At 39.5% G+C, this 19531-nt stretch overlaps 1 protein-coding gene across 1 annotated transcript in view; it reads right to left on the bottom strand.

Annotated features, from left to right (window-relative positions):
• The window catches only part of LOC101336987 (uricase), a 129697-nt gene that overhangs the window by 107467 nt on the left and 2699 nt on the right, over window positions 1-19531 (bottom strand). Inside the window, exons 2-3 of the mRNA XM_073787965.1 lie at window positions 11719-11801; window positions 2926-3083 (exon numbers count right to left, since the gene is read on the bottom strand). Coding sequence (XP_073644066.1) covers window positions 2926-3083; window positions 11719-11743 — 183 coding nt within the window. The 5' untranslated portion in view covers window positions 11744-11801. The remainder of the gene's footprint in view (window positions 1-2925; window positions 3084-11718; window positions 11802-19531) is intronic.

The raw sequence follows: 19531 nt of genomic DNA, 5'->3' as shown, positions 1-19531 counted from the left end.
TTCTAGTGTCTTCCTGTCAATGACTGTTCAGCAGTTAGTTGTGATTCTGGTGTTCTTGCAGGAGGGAGTGAGAGCCCGTCTTTCTACTCCACTATCTTGAACCAATCTACAGTCGCGTACTCCTTGTTTTTCTTCTACTATTATTTCTCAGTCTCTTTTGCTAAACTTTCTTTTTTTTTTTTTGTCCTCCTCTATTCACCCTTTACTGTTGGTGTTCCTCAAAATCAATCTTAGACCTACCATGCTTCTTATGCTATAACCTCCCTACTTGTTTACATGCATATGAATGCTTTCAGTTATTATGTTTACACAAATGACTCCCAAATTTATACCTCCAGCTCAGACTTCTGAGGTCCAGGCCATATGTCTAACTGCCTACTTGAAAACTCCAGTTAGATGTTCAAAAGGCACCTCACACTTGAAATGTGCAAAATCAAACTCAGGGCCTGCCCTCTACCCTGACTACTTGGTCTTTTTTTTGCTTTAACCTTTCCCTGTCTTGCCATCCATCCATTTTCTAGGTCAGAAATGGGAAATCATCCTTGACTCTTTTCCCTCTCACTTCCCATATCCAATATTTCAGGCTGGTAAATTGTTCTCTCCCTGTGTTCTCCGAATTGCCACCAAAGCTCTAAAGCTAACAACAACAGGCTCCAAGGAACCCCTATCATCTAAAGAGTGGCTTAATGAGAAGCAGCAGAACTAGCTTTGCAAATGCAAGCATCAGTCTCCCCCACCCTCCCTTTGCATTTTATACACACACACACACTAGAGTAACATAAAGAGAGTCCCTGGGGATAAATGATGTGTCTCTTTCCCTCCCCATATGCCAAGGTAATAAAACCAATCAAATTTCTTGTAAAGACAAGAAACGTGTGGAAGAAGGAAATACAAGCATCTCCTTGCTGGGTTGGACATCTACTTAGGCAATGGACTTGTTAATTTGCTCTCAGCACCACCCTGAGCAGCAGAAAAACAGAACTTGAGAATAAAGGAAAGTGACATCAGTTCGAGTGGCACAGTGGTTGGATTTCCCAGAAGACACTGAAGAAGAAAGCCACACTTGAAGGGAATTGCTGGTAGGTGTCCAAGAGGGCCAGAGCCCAAGTGAGGGTGTCACAACACCAAGAGACTGTGGTGTACATTGCTAAAGTAGGGTGTCAAAAGAGGTGGCCCCTCCCACATCAGAGAACTATGCAGAGGACCTTGCATGACCCTGTGAAGAATGCCTCATCAGACAGAGGCAGCATTTGATGCCTACCAAACAGAGTATATCATCAGCAGCTCCAATTAAGTGGGAGACATTTGTAACGTTTCCCCAGCTCTACACTCAGGCCCCATAGGCCACGGAACAGAGAAAAAGGTAAGAAAACAGACCACATGGCAACCCAACTTCCAGAGACATCTTTCAGTCCTTGGGTTATAACTGGACTGAGTGGGGGTGGGTGGAGAAAGGTTTAAATTGGGTATAAGATTGGACTAGGCCAGACAGGACTTTTTAATAACAGTAAATGATCTGCAAACTATGATAATCTGCTAGAGATGTCATTAAGGAATTTGAAAGGAAATGGGATCAGCACATGTGAAGACAGTGGTTAGCAACAAAAGTAGAATCTTTTCATGTTTATATCCCACTGAATTAAGTCCCTTCAACCACATGGTACACAATCGATCATAGAGACTCCTCTCTGCTTCCAGCACTCTTGGCCCTCTCCACACAGCAGCCACAGTGCTCTCCTAAAACACAGGTCTGGTCACATAACACTGCTGGTTAAACTCTTTAGTGGCTGATCATTAACACACCTGGGATAAAGATCTAACTCCTTAACACTGCCCACAAAGCCCTGATTCCAGTCCCACCTGCCCCGCCTCCCTGCTCTGTACTCCACCCACTCTGATCTGTCCAGGCCTCAGGCACACCAAGATCAGCCTTCACATATGCTGTTTCTCTGGCCAAAACACCCTTCCCCACCCCTCCTTTCCCACTTCCCACTCGTCTAGAGTTCCATTCATACGTCACTTCCTCAGGAAACTATTCCTTAAACTAGGCAAGTATTCCCTTGTTACACACTCTCAGAGCACAGTATACATCTTCATAACACTTATTATAATAATTACATATATTTATGTATTTGTTCAATGAAAAAAGAGCCTGAGTAGTTTTATTTACCTTTGTACTCCTGACACTTAGCACAGTAGCTAGCAATGAGAAGGCACACAAGAAATATTTGATGAATAAATGAATGAATGAGTGAATGAATGAATGAATTTCCATGCATTTACCAATGTCATTGAGTACATCTCCAACTAGGCATCACTGAACATATTTTATCCTCAGTAACAGCAACAAATGAGATACGGTTTACCCTCAACACACACATTGAGCAAGTTCACCTTAGCTCTTGTCCTCTCTGGGAAATCTTCTCTGATTACAATAATAGACTACTAGTAGTAATATGAGGTGCTTAGTAAGAGCACACTGAGTGCCAGACAGATTGTGCTAAAGTTTCTTTATCAATCTTATCTAATCATCACAACAATACCACGGGCTAAGTGCTTTTATTATCCACTTTTTTAAAAAAAGAGAAGGAAACAGAGGCTTAGAGAAGTTAAGGGACTTGCCGAAAACCACACAGCAAATGTGCATTAAGATGGGACTGGAACCCAGATATGGCTGACTCTAAGACCTATGTTCCTCAATAGTCAAGATATGGAAACAATCCAAATGCCCACCAGTAGATGAATGAATAAAAAAAAGATGCAGGAGGAGGTTCAAGATGGCAGAACAGCAAGGCTTGGAGATCACCTTCCACCCAACAAATATATCAGAAACACAACTACATGTGGAACAACTCCTACAGAACACCTACTGAACACTGGCAGAACACCTCACACCTCCCAAAAGGCAAGAAACTCCCCACGTACCTGGGTAGGGCAAAAGAAAAAGAAAAAACAGGGGCTTCCCTGGTGGCGCAGTGGATGAGAGTCCTCCTGCCGATTCAGGGGACACAGGTTCGTGCCCCGGTCCGGTAGGATCCCACATGCCGCGGAGCGGCTGGGCCCGTGAGCTGTGGCCACTGAGCCTGCGAAGAAAAAACAGCGACAAAAGAATAGGGATGAGACCTGCACCAGTGGGAGGGAGCTGTGAAGAAGAAAAGTTGTCCACACACTAGGAAGCCCCTTCGCAGGCGGAGACTGCGGATGGTGGAGGGGGGAAGCTTCGGAGCCACGGAGGAGAGCGCAGCCACAGGGGTGCGGAGGGCAAAGCGGAGAGATTCCCGCACAGAGGATTGGTGCCGACCGGCACTCACTAACCCGAGGGACTTGTCTGCTCACCCGCCGGGGCAGGCGGGGGCTGGGAGCTGAGGCTCCGGCTTCGGCTTCGGTAGGATTCCAGGGAGAGGACTGGGGTTGGCTGCGTGAACACAGCCTGAAGGGGGCTAGTGCGCCACAGCTAGCCGGGAGGGAGTCCGGGAGAAAGTCTGGAGCTGCCGAAGATGCAAGAGACTTTTTCTTGCCCCTTTGTTTTGCGGTGCGCGAGGAGGGGTGATTAAGAGCGCCACTTAAAGGAGCTCCAGAGACGGGCACGAGCCGCGGCTAACAGCGTGGACGCCAGAGATGGGCTTGAGACACTAAGGCTGCTGCTGCAGCCACCAAGAAGCCTGTGTGCAAGCACAGGTCACTCTCCACACCTCCCCTCCCGGGAGCCTGTGCAGCGCGGCACTGCCAGGGTCCCAGGATCCAGGGACAACTTCCCCGGGAGAACGCACGGCGCGCCTCAGGCTGCTGCAACGTCACGCCGGCCTCCGACGCCGCAGGCTCGCCCCGCATTCCGTACCCCTCCCTCCCCCAGGCCTGAGTGAGCCAGAGCCCCTGAATCAGCTGCTCCTTTAACCCTGTCCTGTCTGAGCAAAGAACAGACGCCTTCAGGCGACCTACATGCAGAGGCGAGGCCAAATCCAAAGCTGAACCCCAGGAGCTGTGCGAACAAAGAAGAGAAAGGGAAATCTCTCCCAGCAGCCTCAGGAGCAGCGGATTAAATCTCCACAATCAACTTGATGTACCCTGCATCTGTGGAATACATGAATACAGAACAAATCATCCCAAATTGAGGAGGTGGACTTTGAGAGCAACGATATATATTTTTTCCCCTTTTTCTTTTTTTGTGATTGTGTATGTGTATGTTCCTGTGTGTGATTTTGTCTGTATAGCTTTGCTTTTGCCATTTGTCCTAGGGTTCGATCTGTCCGTTTTTCTCTTTATCTTTTTTTTTAGTATAGTTTCTAGCACTTGTTATCATTGGTTGATTTGTTTTTTGGTTTGGTTGCTCTCTTCCTTTCTCCTTTTTTATTACTTAAAAAATTTTTTTAATAATTATTATTTATTTTAAATTATTTAATTTTATTTTATTTTCTTGTATCTCTTTCTTTCTTTATTTTTCTCTCCCTTTTATTCTGAGCTGTGTGGATGACAGGCTCTTGGTGCTCTGGCCAGGCATCAGGGCAGTGCCTCTGAGGTGGGAGAGCCAAGTTCAGGAAATTGGTCCAACAGAGACCTCCCAGCTCCACGTAATATCAAACAGCAAAAATCTCCCAAAGATATCCATCTCAATGCCAAGACCCAGATCCACTCAGTGACCAGCAAGCTACACCCTATGCCAAACAACTGACAAGACAGGAACACAACCCCACCCATTAGCAGAGAGGCTGCCTAAAAGCATAATAAGGTCACAGACACCCCAAAACACACCACCAGACGTGGACCTGCCCACCAGAAAGATAAGATGCAGCCTCATCCACCAGAACACAGGCAACAGTCCCCTCCACCAGGAAGCCTACGCAAGCCACTGAATGAACCTTAGCCACTGGGGAGAGACACCACAAACAAGGGGAACTACGAACCGGCAGCTTGCAAAAAGGAGACCCCAAACACAGTAAGTTAAGCAAAATGAGAAGACAGAGAAACACACAGCAGATGAAGGAGCAAGGTAAAAACCCACCAGACCTAACAAATGAAGAGGAAATAGGCTGTCTACCTGAAAAAGAATTCAGAATAATGATAGTAAAGATGATCCAAAATCTTGGAAATAGAATGGAGAACATACAAGTAACGTTTAACAAGGACCTAAAAGAACTAAAGAGCAAACAAACAGTGATGAACAACACAATAAATGAAATTAAAAATTCTCTAGAAGGGATCAATAGCAGAATAACTCAGGCAGAAAAATGGATAAGTGACCTGGAAGATAAAATAGTGGAAATAACTACTGCAGAGCAGAATAAAGAAAAAACAATGAAAAGAATTGAGGACAGTCTTGGAGACCTCTGGGACAACATTACATGGACCAACATTCGAATTATAGGGGTCCCAGAAGAAGAAGAGAAAAAAAACAAGGGACTGAGAAAATATTTGAAGAGATTATAGTTGAAAACTTCCCTAATATGGGAAAGGAAACAGTTAATCAAGTCCAGGAAGCACAGAGAGTCCCATACAGGATAAATCCAAGGAGAAACACGCCAAGACACATACTAAACAAACTATCAAAAATTAAATACAAAGAAAAAATATTAAAAGCAGCAAGGGAAAAACAACACATAACATACAAGGGAATCCCCATAAGGTTAACAACTGATCTTTCAGCAGAAACTCTGCAAGCCAGAAGGGAGTGGCAGGACATATTTAAAGTGATGAAAGGGAAAAACCTACAACCAAGATTACTCTACCCAGCAAGGATCTCATTCAGATTTGACAGAGAAATTAAAACCTTTACAGACAAGCAAAATCTAGGAGAATTCAGCACCACAAAACCACCATTACAACAAATTCTAAAGGCACTTCTCTAGGCAGGAAACACAAGAGAAGGAAAAGACCTCTGATAACAAACCCAAAACAATTAAGAAAATGGGAATAGGAACATACATATCGATAATTACCTTAAATGTAAATGCATTAAAGGCTCCAAACAAAAGACATAGACTGGCTGAATGGATACAAAAACAAGACCAATATATATGCTATCTACAAGAGACTCATTTCAGACGTAGGGACACATACAGACTGAAAGTGAGGGGATGGAAAAAGATATTCTGTGCAAACGGAAATCAAAAGAAAGCTGGGGTAGCAATTCTCATATCAGACAAAATAGACTTCAAAATAAAGAATGTTACAACGGGACAAAGAAGGACACTACATAATGATCAAGGGATCAATCCAAGAAGAAGATATAACAATTATAAATATTTATGCACCCAACATAGGAGCACCTACTGCGTAAGGCAAATACTAACAGCCATAAAAGGGGAAATCAACAGTAACACAATCATAGTAGGGGACTTTAACACCCCACTTTCACCAACGGACAGATCATCCAAGATGAAAATAATAAAGAAACACAAGCTTTAAATGATACATTAAACAGGATGGACTTAATTGATATTTATAGGACATTCCATCCAAAAACTACAGAATACACTTTCTTCTCAAGTGCTCATGGAATATTCCCCAGGATAGATCATATCTTGGGTCACAAATCAAGCCTTGGAAAATTTAAGAAAATTGAAATCGTTATCAAGTATCTTTTCTGGCCACAACGCTATGAGACTAGATATCAATTACAGGAAAAAATCTGTAAAAAAATACAAACACATGGATGCTAAACAATACAATACTTAATAACCAAGAGATCACTGAAAAATTCAAAGAGGAAATGAAAAAATACCTAGGAACAAATGATAATGAAAATACGATGACTCAAAACCTATGGGATGCAGCAAAAGCAGTTCTAAGATGGAAGTTTATAGCAATACAATCCTACCTTAAGAAACATCTCAAATAAACAACCTAACCTTACAGCTAAAGCAATTAGAGAAAGAAGAATAAAAAATGCCCAAAGTTAGCAGAAGGAAAGAAATCATAAAGATCAGATCAGAAATAAATGAAAAAGAAATGAAGGAAATGATAGCAAAGATCAGTAAACTAAAAGCTGGTTCTCTGAGAAGATAAACAAAATTGATAAACCATTAGCCAGGCTCATTAAGGAAAAAAGGGAGAAGACTCAAATCAATAGATTTAGAACTGAAAAACGAGAAGTAACAACTGACGCTGCAGAAATACAAAGGATCATGAGAGATTACTACAAGCAACTCTATGCCAATAAAATGAACAACCTGGAAGAGATGGACAAATTCTTAGAAATGCACAACCTTCTGAAACTGAACCAGGAAGAAATAGAAAATATGAACAGACCAATCACAAGCACTGAAATTGAAACTGTGATTAAAAATCTTCCAACAGGGCTTCCCTGGTGGTGCAGTGGTTGAGAGTCTGCCTGCCGATGCAGGGGACACGGGTTCGTGCCCTGGTCCGGGAGGATCCCACATGCTGCGGAGCGGCTGGGCCTGTGAGCCATGGCCACTGAGCCTGCGAGTCTGGAGCCTGTGCTCCACAACGGGAGAGGCCAGAACAGTGAGAGGCCTGCGTACCGCAAAAAAAAAAAAAAAAAATCTTCCAACAAACAAAAGCCCAGGACCAGATGGCTTCACAGGCGACTTCTATCAAACATTTAGAGAAGAGCTAACACCTACCCTTCTCAAACTCTTCCAAAATATAGCTGAGGGAGGAACACTCCCAAACTCATTCTATAAGGCCACCATCACCCTGGCTACCAAACAGACAAAAATGTCACAAAGAAAGAAAGTTACAGGACTACATCACTGATGAACATAGATGCAAAAATCCTCAACAAAATACTAGCAAACAGAATCCAACAGCACATTAAAAGAATCATGCACCATGATCAAGTGGGGTTTATCCCAGGATTGCAAGGATTCTTCAATATACACAAATCAATCAATGTGATACACCATATTAACAAATTGAAGGAGAAAAACCATATGATCATCTCAACAGATGCAGAGAAAGCTTTTGACAAAATTCAACACCTATTTATGATAAAAACCCTCCAGAAAGTAGGCATAGAGGGAACTTACCTCAACCTAATAAAGGCCATATATGACAAACCCACAGCTATCATTGTCCTCAGTGGTGAAAAACTGAAACAATTTCCACTAAGACCAGGAACAAGACAAGGTTGCCCACTCTCACCACTCTTATTCAACATAGTTCTGGAAGTTTTAGCCACAGCAATCAGAGAAGAAAAAGAAATAAAAGGAATCCAAATCGGAAAAGAAGAAGTAAAGCTGTCACTGTTTGCAGATGACATGATACTATACATAGAGAATCCTAACGATGCTACCAGAAAACTAGTAGAGCTAATCAATGAATTTGGTAAAGTAGCAGGATACAAAATTAATGCACAGAAATCTCTTGCATTCCTACACACTAATGATGAAAAATCTGAAAGTGAAATTAAGGAAACACTCCCATTTACCACTGCAACAAAAAGAATAAAATACCTAGGAATAAACCTACCTAAGGAGACAAAATACCTGTATGCAGAAAATTATGAGACACTGATGAAAGAAATGATACAAATAGATGGAGAGATATACCATGTTCTTGATTTGGAAGACATTGGGACATTGGGAAAATGACTCTACTACCCAAAGCAATCTACAGATTTGATGCAATCCCTGTCAAACTACCACTGGCATTTTTCACAGAACTAGAACAAAAAATTTCACAATTTGTATGGAAACACAAATGACCCTGAATAGCCAAAGCAATCTTGAGAAAGAAAAAATGGAGCTGGAGGAATCAGGTTCCCTAACTTCAGACTATACTACAAAGCTACGGTAATCAAGACAGTATTGTACTGGCACAAAATCAGAAATATAGATCAATGGAACAGGATAGAAAGTGCAGAGATAAACCCACACACATATGGTCACCTTATCTTTGATAAAGGAGGCAAGAATATACAGTGGACAAAAGACAGCCTCTTCAATAAGTGGTGCTGGGAAAACTAGAAGCTACATGTTAAAGAATGAAATTAGAACACTCCCTAACACCATACACAAAAATAAACTCAAATTGGATTAAAGACCTAAACGTAAGGCCAGACACTATCAAACTCTTAGAGGTAAACATAGGCAGAGCATTCTATGACATATATCACAGCAAGATCCTTTTTGACCCACCTCCTAGAGAAATGGAAATAAAAACAAAAATAAACAAATGGGATGTAATGAAACTTAAAAGCTTTTGCACAGCAAAGGAAACCACAAACAAGATGAAAAGATGACCCTCAGAATGGGAGAAAATACTTGTAAATGAAACAACTGAGAAAAGATTAATCTCCAAAATTTACAAGCATCTCATGCAGCTCAATATCAGAAAAACAAACAGCCCAATCCAAAATGGGCAGAGGAATAAATAGACATTTCTCCAAAGAAGATATACAGATTGCCAACAAACACATGAAAGAATGTTCAACATCATGAATCATTAGAGAAATGCAAATCAAAACTACAATGAGATATCATCTCACACCAGTCAGAATGGCCATCATCAAAAAATCTATAAACAATAAGTGCTGGAGAGGGTGTGGAGAAAAGGGAACCCTCTTGCACTGTTGGTGGGAATGTAAATTGATACATCCACTATGGAGAAGAGTATGGAGATTCATTAAAAAACTAAAAATAGAACTACCATACTACCCAGCAATCCCACTACTGGGCATAAACCCTGAGAAAACCATAATTCAAAAAGAGTCATGTACCACAATGTTCACTGCAGCTGTATTTACAATAGCCAGGACATGGAAGCAACTTAAGTGTCCATCAACAGGTGAATGGATAAAGAAGATGTGGTACATATATACAATGGAATATTACTCAGCCACAAAAAGAAACGAAATTGAGTTATGTGTAGTGAGGTGGATGGACCTAGAGTCTGTCATACAGAGTGAAGTAAGTCAGAAAGAGAAAAACAAATACCGTATGCTAACACATATATATGGAATCTAAAAAAAAAAAAAAAAAATGGTCATGAAGAACCTAGGGGCATGATGGGAATAAAGACACAGACATACTAGAGAATGAACTTGAGGATATGGGAAGGGGGAAGAGTAAGCTGGGAGAAAGTGAGAGAGTAGCATGGACATATATACACTACCAAACGTAAAATAGATAACTAGTGGAAAGCAGCCGCATAGCACAGGGAGATCAGCTCAGTGCTTTGTGACCACCTAGAGGGGTGGGATAGGGAGGGTGGGAGGGAGGGAGATGCAAGAGGGAAGAGATATGGGGATATATGTATATGTATAGCTGATTCACTTTGTTATAAAGCAGAAACTAACACACCATTGTAAAGCAATTATACTCCAATAAAGATGTTAAAAATATGTGGTACATATACACAATGGAATATTATTCAGCCAGGAGAAAGGAGGATATCCTCCCATTTATGACAACATGGATAGACCTTGAGCACATTATGCTAAGGGAGATAAGTCAGAAAGAAAGACAAGTACTGTATGGTACCACTTGTTTGTGGAATCTAAAAAAGTTACACCTATTAAAAACAGAGAGTAAAATGGTAGTTACCAGGGCATGGGAGGAGGAGGTGCTGTTAAGAGAGATGGTGTTCAAGGGTACAAACTTACAATGAATAGTAAATAAGCCTCAGAGATCTAAGCACACTAGAATGATTTTAGGTAATAATGTTGTCCAAAATTTTTTTTTAGAAACCTATGTTCCTAACCATTATAATACATTGTTTCCAAAACACAGGGCTTTCCCCTCATTTAATATTTAAGATTGTATCTGGAGATATAATCTTCTAATCCTTACAGTACTGTTCTTTTCCGGTGCTATTTAACACCTGGATTAAGATATAAGACTTCATGTTTGTATGTTTTGATTTTTCATTAAATTTTAAGTTACTGGCAGAGAGGGGCCTTTTATTGTGTTTTGCTTCTCTGGCTTCCTCACATGGCCCATGCTTGGTTGTGAGGGCTGAGAAATATTTATATAGAATGAATGAATAAATGAGCACTGGAAGTACCTTACTTAATAGTTTATGTGGACTAAATGTGCTATGTTCATTAAACACAATTCCAAGTTTAGGGAGACATATTTTTAATAAAGATGCCTATGGATCAATGCCATGACTCCTATTTAAGTGTTTGATATGACAATATAATGTTCCTCTGGAAAAGTTAACACACCGTATTTTCTTATCTAGAACATCAAAACCTGACCACTTTGTCAGATGTTAGTTTCAAAACAATTGCCGAAATGTTTATGTTCATTTGAGATAAAATATTAAATAGACAATACCTTTTATCAGCTATGTAAAGTACATTAGGTTCATCTTCATTTTGCATAAGGCTAGAAGGCACCATTCAGATAGTAAACCTCCATTTACCTGCTCAAATATTAAATCTCCCCATGAATGGTGTGAATGTAAAATCTTATTCAGGTATTTGAAAACTATTTTGTTACTGAGAAAGAAACCTGGAAGAGAAATCAATAATTCTCCTGGCTTCTGACCAACAGTTTTGTAATTGTGTCAACCAAATAATTTTCAATTTATTACCTCACGTCAGGAAATCATAAAGATAATTCTTTCCCACTTACTACAACTGGGAACCCCTGAGGTAAATCTCCCTAGTTAGTCACAGATATAGGAAACAATACATCAAATATATATATTTTTGCTTAAATTCATTTTGCCAAAATTGTATGAAGCTTTATCATCTCCACAATAGAAAACATGGGTTGAAATAATTAAATGAAAAACAAATACTGCTCTCACATTCACTGCTTCCAACTTCATGCATCTGCCTCTTTAAAGGATCCACAGCTTACTTCATCAAGTGCTTTGCTCCTGAACATTCACTGCAGAGTCAAGAAAAGAAAATGAGTTATATGCAGCTATATGAGGTTGTGTTCACTTAATCATTTACTCTAAGTAATATGGACCTAAGGACATGACACATTGTAAGTTAAAAGAGCAATGGCCTAAGAACTACAATTTGCAGTTTAATCTGGATGCTATTTTAAATCTCTTTGAATTTCCGTTTTCCCACTGGAAAAATGGTGAAATTCCTGACTTGCATCTACTTATAGGAATTTTAGGAGGACTGAGATGATACATCAGAAACACTTTGAGAATATCTAAGGTTAGCTGTAACATAATTCTTGGTATTTTTAAGTAGCTTTGGCTTTATTTTACATAGATACTACTGAGGAAGACTGGAGAGATAAATGGTTCCTTCTATTACAAGCCTTTTTCAGAATTTCTCAACTCATATCAACAACCAGAGCAAAATAATATTTGTGATCCTTGATTACTTTAAAATACAATTTTTAAAAAGCACGAAAGAAGTAAGACTGGTAACTTTCTATTCAGCTCAAATTTATTTTAGAAATGTTAACTTCACCATGAACTATTCACCTTCAGTCTTAACTGTATTTCATAGGGATGATTTAAATTTCTGATATTCTGGTTTCCACTGATGAATTCTGCATTTTGACAAGTTTTGATGAAGTCTATTCACTCTAGACAATTAATACAAACCTAACTTGAATAGTTGATTTTGACTTTATCCCCTTGAGTTCCTAGAACTGCCTTGATTAAATTTTAAAATATAATTACAGGTAGCACATTGAGTCAGTCAGTTAGTCAGAGAAATCTGAGCTCTGAATGCCGACTTCCTGCAGCACACTGCATTAAGTGCTCTGGAGGAGGGTGGCGGTAGATGGGAACAGTCCTCATGAAATGATTTAAGGATTATTATTAACACAACATATCACCAAGTACAAAGTATTCAAGTGGAAACTGTATACACAAAAGTTCAAGAAATGGAGAATAAAGGAAGCACCTTTCCTGCTTTAACTGCCTGTCTTATACATTTAGTAAATGTGTTTTGTGACTGCTAGTAGCTTTGCTGGCATCCCAAGAAAACAAATTAAACAATGTTGGTCGACTTACAAATGGGCAGCCTGGGTTGGTGCACAGCAGTTCTTTAATTTGTTTTACCTGGTAATACTGCAACAGTTTTGTTAAGTGAAGGGTCAGGGAGAGATTTTTTTTTTTTTGCAGTACGCGGGCCTCTCACTGCTGTGGCCTCTCCCCTTGCGGAGCACAGGCTCCGGACGCGCAGGCCCAGCGGCCATGGCTCACGGGCGCAGCCGCTCCGCGGCATGCGGGATCCTCCCGGACCAGGGCACGAACCCAGGTCCCCTGCATCGGCAGGCAGACTCCCAACCACTGCGCCACCAGGGAAGCCCTGGGAGAGATTTTTTTAAGAAACTTTTTGTTTTGGAATAATTTTAGATTTACAGAAATGTTGCAAAAATAGTACAGGGTTCCTATATACCCTTACCCAGTTTCCCCTAATGTTAATATTTTGCATTGCCATAGTACATTTTTCAAAACTTAGAACCAACATTGGTATATTACTATTGATTAAACTTTGGAATTTATTCTAATTTCATTCATTTTCCACTAATGTCTTTTTCTGTTTCAGGATTCAATCCATATATCACATTGCATTTAGCAGGAGTGTCTAACGTCTTGCTGCTGCTATTTAAAAAATCAGTCGTTTCTGGACAATGAGGCTAATCAGTCAAAATATTAATGTGAGCAGTAATAAAAATGAATTGAGTGTCCAAGGGCCACCTGGGCACACCATAGTATCAGATACTTAACTAACTTTGGAAAAAGTTAAATATGGTTTTGTAGGCAGTCATTAATCTTTTATTTTTTTATTTTATTTTATTTTTTTGTGGTACACGGGCCTCTCACTGTTGTGGCCTCTCCCGTTGCAGAGCAACAGGCCCCGGATGCGCAGGCTCAGTGGCCATGGCTCACGGGTGCAGCCGCTCCGCTGCATGTGGGATCTTCCCGGACCGGGGCACGAACCTGTGTCCCCTGATCGGCAGGCGGACTCTCAACCACTGCGCCACCAGGGAAGCCCAATCTCTTTTATTTACCTAAAGGTGACGATTGTATCAATACAAGCTCTATCATCATTTCTAGAGGGGTTTTTTTGTTTGTTTGTTTTTTGTTCTGGGGGCTTTTTTTTTTTTTTTAGTATATCCATGAGAACATTTTGATGTGATCATTCTTTTGGTATCACCTAGTGTAGGCACCTAGACATGGGAAGAGTCTGATTTGGTTCCCAGTTAAGGAAGCTTACCTTGGACACTAGAGAAAAAAAAAAAAACCTTAAATGGTCGGCTTACATGTATCAGAAGATAATTATGGATCAAGACCAGTGGGTCTCCAGTTTGGGCATGCACCAGGATCACCTAGAGGGCTTATTAAAATACAGATTTCTGAGTTCCATCCCCAGAGCCTGACTCAGAGGGTCTTGGCTAGCCCAGGCATTTGCACTTCTAACAAGCTCCCAGGTGATGTGATGCTGCTGGTCCTGGTACTAAACTTTGGGGATCACTTTTGTTGATAGTTGCATGAAAGAAAAATAAAGCTATTTTGTTCTGACAAGGTATAATCATAGGTCCCTGGATTTATCTGTTGCCTACCAGTCAGATAAGGGGTCTGTTAAATCTCATTTCATGTCTGTGCAACGACTAAGTTAGAAAAATAAAACAAATATATTAGCTTTCTGCAGTAGTTCCACCAGTCTGTCTTCCCTTCAAGCAATGTAATCATTTAAAAAATAATATTGTTTTTAACAATAATATTATAAACCAACAATAAATTTTTGGCCTGAAACAAGGCCTCTGACTGATCAGTGGAAATTAATATGGGTGGGGGATGTAACGCACATCTTCAGCAGTGTTTCTCAGACTTTAATGTGTTTACGGATCACCTGGGGATCTCTCGGTTGGCCTGGGTATGGACCCCGAGATTCTGCATTTCTGTCGAGCTTCCAGATGATGCCACTGCTGCTGGGCCATGGATCATACTTCAAGTTAGCTCTATTATGCCTTCTGAAGGTTTTAGCAAATACAAGATGTTCTAGCATCTAGTGCTCCCTGGAGAACCCTGGAACTTCCTAGCATGTCTCTGTCATAGGAATAGTGCCTTGGACTAAGGCAAATTTTGGAATATACTAATCTGCCTCTGAACTCTAGACTTTAGAATAAAGAAGGGATAATTGTAGGGAAACAAAATCAACAAAATCTTCCTGGAGGGTACTGGTACATGGTGGAACTTTTGGAACCTGGTCACTTACTGAGGGGTCCTTTATCTCTAATCTCCACTTTTTTACCCTAGTTAATCTAGTAAGTAGGAGTGACCTAGAGAAAAAATAGAGAAGAGTATAATCCAGTTCTGCTGTTTCTGTCCACATCACTGCTGTGAATGCTGATCTCATGAACATGTCTTCAGTTCCTCAGACTGTTCTTCCGTCTCCTTACCTCTCGGTCTCAGAGGTCCTACTGGCTCGTATGATGGAAATTCCAGGAAAGCTACCGACTTTTGTTATTTCCCCTAAATGAAGCTTAGCTTTCTTTCAATTTTTGTGGAGCCAAAGGCCAACATTATGTAAGACCTTATCATCCCTATTAGAGTGTAAAGGGATAAAGGATAAGGAGTCTTTTATCTCTATTTCAACTGGTTGCTATAAGAAAAAAAAAGGAAACTTCAGAAAAATTGAAAAGGTTTGTTGATTGCCTCAAGAAGAAGAGTGGCTATGAGAATGCATTCTTTTCCATCGTGGGTTGGAAAAGAAGAAAAACCTTAGTCAGAAACAGCTAATAGTATAAACTTTGGCTCTCCCAAGATGCTGCCTAATGATCCATCATAGGGTGGGATGGTGATGTGTATCTTGCACAAATGAACAGGGTAGAAGGACCCCCACAAAGCACCCCTCAGACTATCTCTATCGGTAGACTCCCAAAATATTTTCAAGTTAATGATAAGGTGGCTCTAGCTAACTAATGGTGGCAATGGAAAAGTCAGGCAATTTTCAGGGGTCCATAGATGAAAAAGGTAACAGTGAGATGGCCTAGCCTGAGAAATAGCCATTGGAAGTATATATATCAACAAGAGGCCCTCACCACTCACAAATCTCCTAATTCCCTGCTTCCATCCCCTGCATTGCATTATAGGTACTACCATCAGTGACCTGGAGCCAAAGGAAGCCCCTATTCAAGAAAATCAGAATTTCAGAAAACCTCTATCCCCCATTGTAAGCTTGGCAGCCTACTAGTACCTGAAGACTTTTCTGATGAGACTAGTAGTGATTTTAACAAACGTGATTTTTTGATATTGTAAAATACAGTGTGTCAACTTTTAGAAGAAATGCATAACTCAGTGAACCAATATTTTCCAGATGACCAGTGAATGCATGATATTACGAAATCATGCATGGGTAAAAGATCCATTAAAAATGAAAAATGGACTATTAGATTTTAATGTAACAGAGCATAAAGAGCTGATTAAAAAAGAGCTGATATGATTTCAGATTGTACATTGCAACTAATCTTTAAAAAACTTACAACTAGTCAAATTTTAATGTAATATCAAAGACGAACCTCCATGGCTATCTGAAGAAGTTCTTAAATACTCCTCTTTTCCAACCACATACCTGTTTGAGGCCAGGTTTTTCTTTATATACTTCAACCAAAATGGTATGTCACAACAGGTTAAACACAGAAGTAGATATAAATCCAGCTACCTCCTATTAAGCCAGACATAAAAGAGATTTGCAAAGCATGTAAAATAATGGCACTCTGCTCATTAGCTTTTTTGTTTGGAAAAATACAGTCATTTTCATAACGTGTGTATGTTATCACATAATGGGTTTATTGTTATTATTTTTAAGTAAAATATATTTTTTCTCAGTTTTAATTTCTACATGGTAAATATTGATAGATAGAAACCACATAAATGAAAGTTCTTTGGGGTCCCCAATAATTTTTAAGGACAAAAAGTTCTAAAACAAAAAGTTTGAAAACTGCTAGCCTAAGCTAAGGACTATGCTTCATTAGCTTTCATTTTTAATATTATGTCTCTGATAATTGTATAGAATGTTTGCTATATTTTATGTTCATGAAATGATATGGTAGAGAATATTTTATTTCACATAGTAATTCTTTCTATGATTATGGAAAATTAAGACAAATATGGGGAAAATAAACAGCATCGGTTGAAAACAAATAAATGAATGAGTATCTGTGTCTCTGGTCTGAGTGATCTAATCACTACATGCAGGTTAATATCGATGGGAAATACATCCTGAGCTACCAACAAGGGACTTACAAACACACCTAATCTGGCTCTTTGAAGAAGACATGAGAAGAAACTTGGCCTTCATTATAAAACAAGGTAGTGGTTATAGAACCTCTCATACTTTTGGGATTTGCTTTCTTACTTGGGCTCTCCCCACTGGAGTTCTTTGAAGGCAGGGAGATAGGTTTGTTTGTTTTATAATTCTATAGCCAGAGGATCCGGCATAAAGTATGACTTAATAAATATTTGTTTAATGAATGAATCAAAACAACACTAGATACTTAGATATACAAAAGCCATTCCAGGCTGATATTTAAATTATATTTATGGTTGCTCCATAGTCAGAAACACCACTCAGAGGCACAGTATACCTTACAAAGAAATAAAAGTTTCTTTGATGAACTCAAACAATAAGAAATCACTTTAAGAGATGATATTTTAGTGAAACTGCATTTTTTAAAAAATGTATTATTTATTTTTATTTGGTTGCACTGGGTCTTAGTTGCAGCAGGCGGGCTCCTTAGTTGTGGCATGCAAACTCTTAGCTGTGGCATGCATGTGGGATCTAGTTACCTGACCAGGGATCGACCCTGGGACCCCTGCATTGGGAGCACAGAGTCTTATCCACTGCGCCACCACGCAAGTCCCTGAAACTGCATTTTAATTGTGGTGCTGCTTTCCCTGGTCAGGTAAGGATCAGAAATATGTATCACCATTTCTGATATGGTGAACCTCTACGTGCTCTGGAAATATTAACAGGCAGAAAAAAACCCTGTTTATTCAAACATCTCACCTTATTGCTAAGGATCAAGCTACTTGGAAAATAAAGAGCACTGTCCTTGCATCCTACACCATCATGGCCAAGTTTAGAGTCTACCGAAAAAAAGTTAAAGGTCTCAAGGAAATGATCCGAAATTATTCCAAAGATACAATCTAAAGACTTATTTCTGGAGGAAAACTTTTGGTTTCCTAATATATTTTTGGTTTCTGGAAAGGCCAGGAAATGCATTGTCTATTTCACAGTGTGGAGTATATAGGGATGATAGTATTCACCACACAATTACTCTCCAGGTTTTCAGTATCTGAGAAGTCCCTGTATTTGAGTCATTCTAATTCAGTTTTAGATAGGAGAGGGTGTGGTTCTAATATCTCCTCACAAAATTGTATTCATTCTACTCGTGTGGACTTTAATTTCTTCCAAAGGAGAGCTGACATTGTGAGAGTCCTATCGACACTTGGAATCCTTGTAATAACTTCTCAACCAACTTCCTGTGTCAGTACAGTCTGGGAAACAAACCTCATTAGTCACTAAGGTAACTTAAGGTATAGAACACTGTAAACGAAAAAGAGAACTCTCAAACTTCCATTAGATAAGTAGTTTAAGTGCCCAAAACAGGTCTTGGGTACCAAGGAAACATTCACAGATGAGACGCTAGCTTTGTAATAGTTCTATTGTTCTGTCAAAAGAAAATTTGGAGAGCTTTACTTGATATAAACATTTTATCAAGCAAGAAACACTACTCACAAACAGGGTGATTTGAGCTGAAAGGTGGATAGAAGCTCAGCATTCAGCAGTTACAGCTGAATTTATAAAGCATGGATGAGGGAGTACATTTTCTTTTTTTTTGTGATTGGTTACTAGAAACTTAACGTCTTTTTATGGGAGTAGCACTGTGTACACTGACCAGAAGAAAGCTTTTGTGTTTTAGGTCAGAGGCAGTACTTTGGGGAAATCAGGATTGTTTTAGGTCAGAGTCAGTACTTTGGGGAAATCAGGATAGTTTAAGTTTTGGTTATTTAACTATGAGTGTTTGGTCAAAAAGTATATTCAAAATGTGGCCTCTGTTTTGGTTTTTCTTTTAACAATTCTGAGCAACAAACTGAATGGCATAATTCAAGCTCAGAAAGCGTTAATTTATTTCTTTGTGTTTGTCCAAGGGTTATACCACATTGCAAATAAAAAATCTTCCATCCCTAAAACTGATATTCCTTTTTCTCATGCAATGGATTAATATTTTGAACTTTTGGAATGGTTTCTGTGATATAAAGAGCTTAAGTCATATTGTAAAATACAGATCAAATTTTCTCAACAGAATCTTAGGTCATATATTTATTTAGATCACTGAACTCATCTGGTGTCCAAGTGTTGTATTCCATGGTCTCCCAAATGTCAGAACTAAAACAAGTAAAAGATATTTATTAAATATCAAAAATAAGTGTTTTATTTTAAAATAATGTATACTCTATTAGAAGTGGGCCCTGAAAATAATGAACAATGAAGCAGTTACTGAGAAAAAACAAATGGAAGAAATGGACCTCATATTAAGCAGCACTCTACACTGACCACTACTGAATACTTACACTAGAATTGTGTTTTATCTTCTTCTGAACTGTAAGGTACTTGAGGGCAAACATGATGTCT

Source organism: Tursiops truncatus, chromosome 1, assembly GCF_011762595.2.
Source record: "Tursiops truncatus isolate mTurTru1 chromosome 1, mTurTru1.mat.Y, whole genome shotgun sequence".
Taxonomy (NCBI): Eukaryota; Metazoa; Chordata; class Mammalia; order Artiodactyla; family Delphinidae; genus Tursiops; species Tursiops truncatus.
The sequence above is the reverse complement of the archived record's forward strand: the minus strand, read 5'-3'. Positions and strand labels throughout refer to the sequence as shown.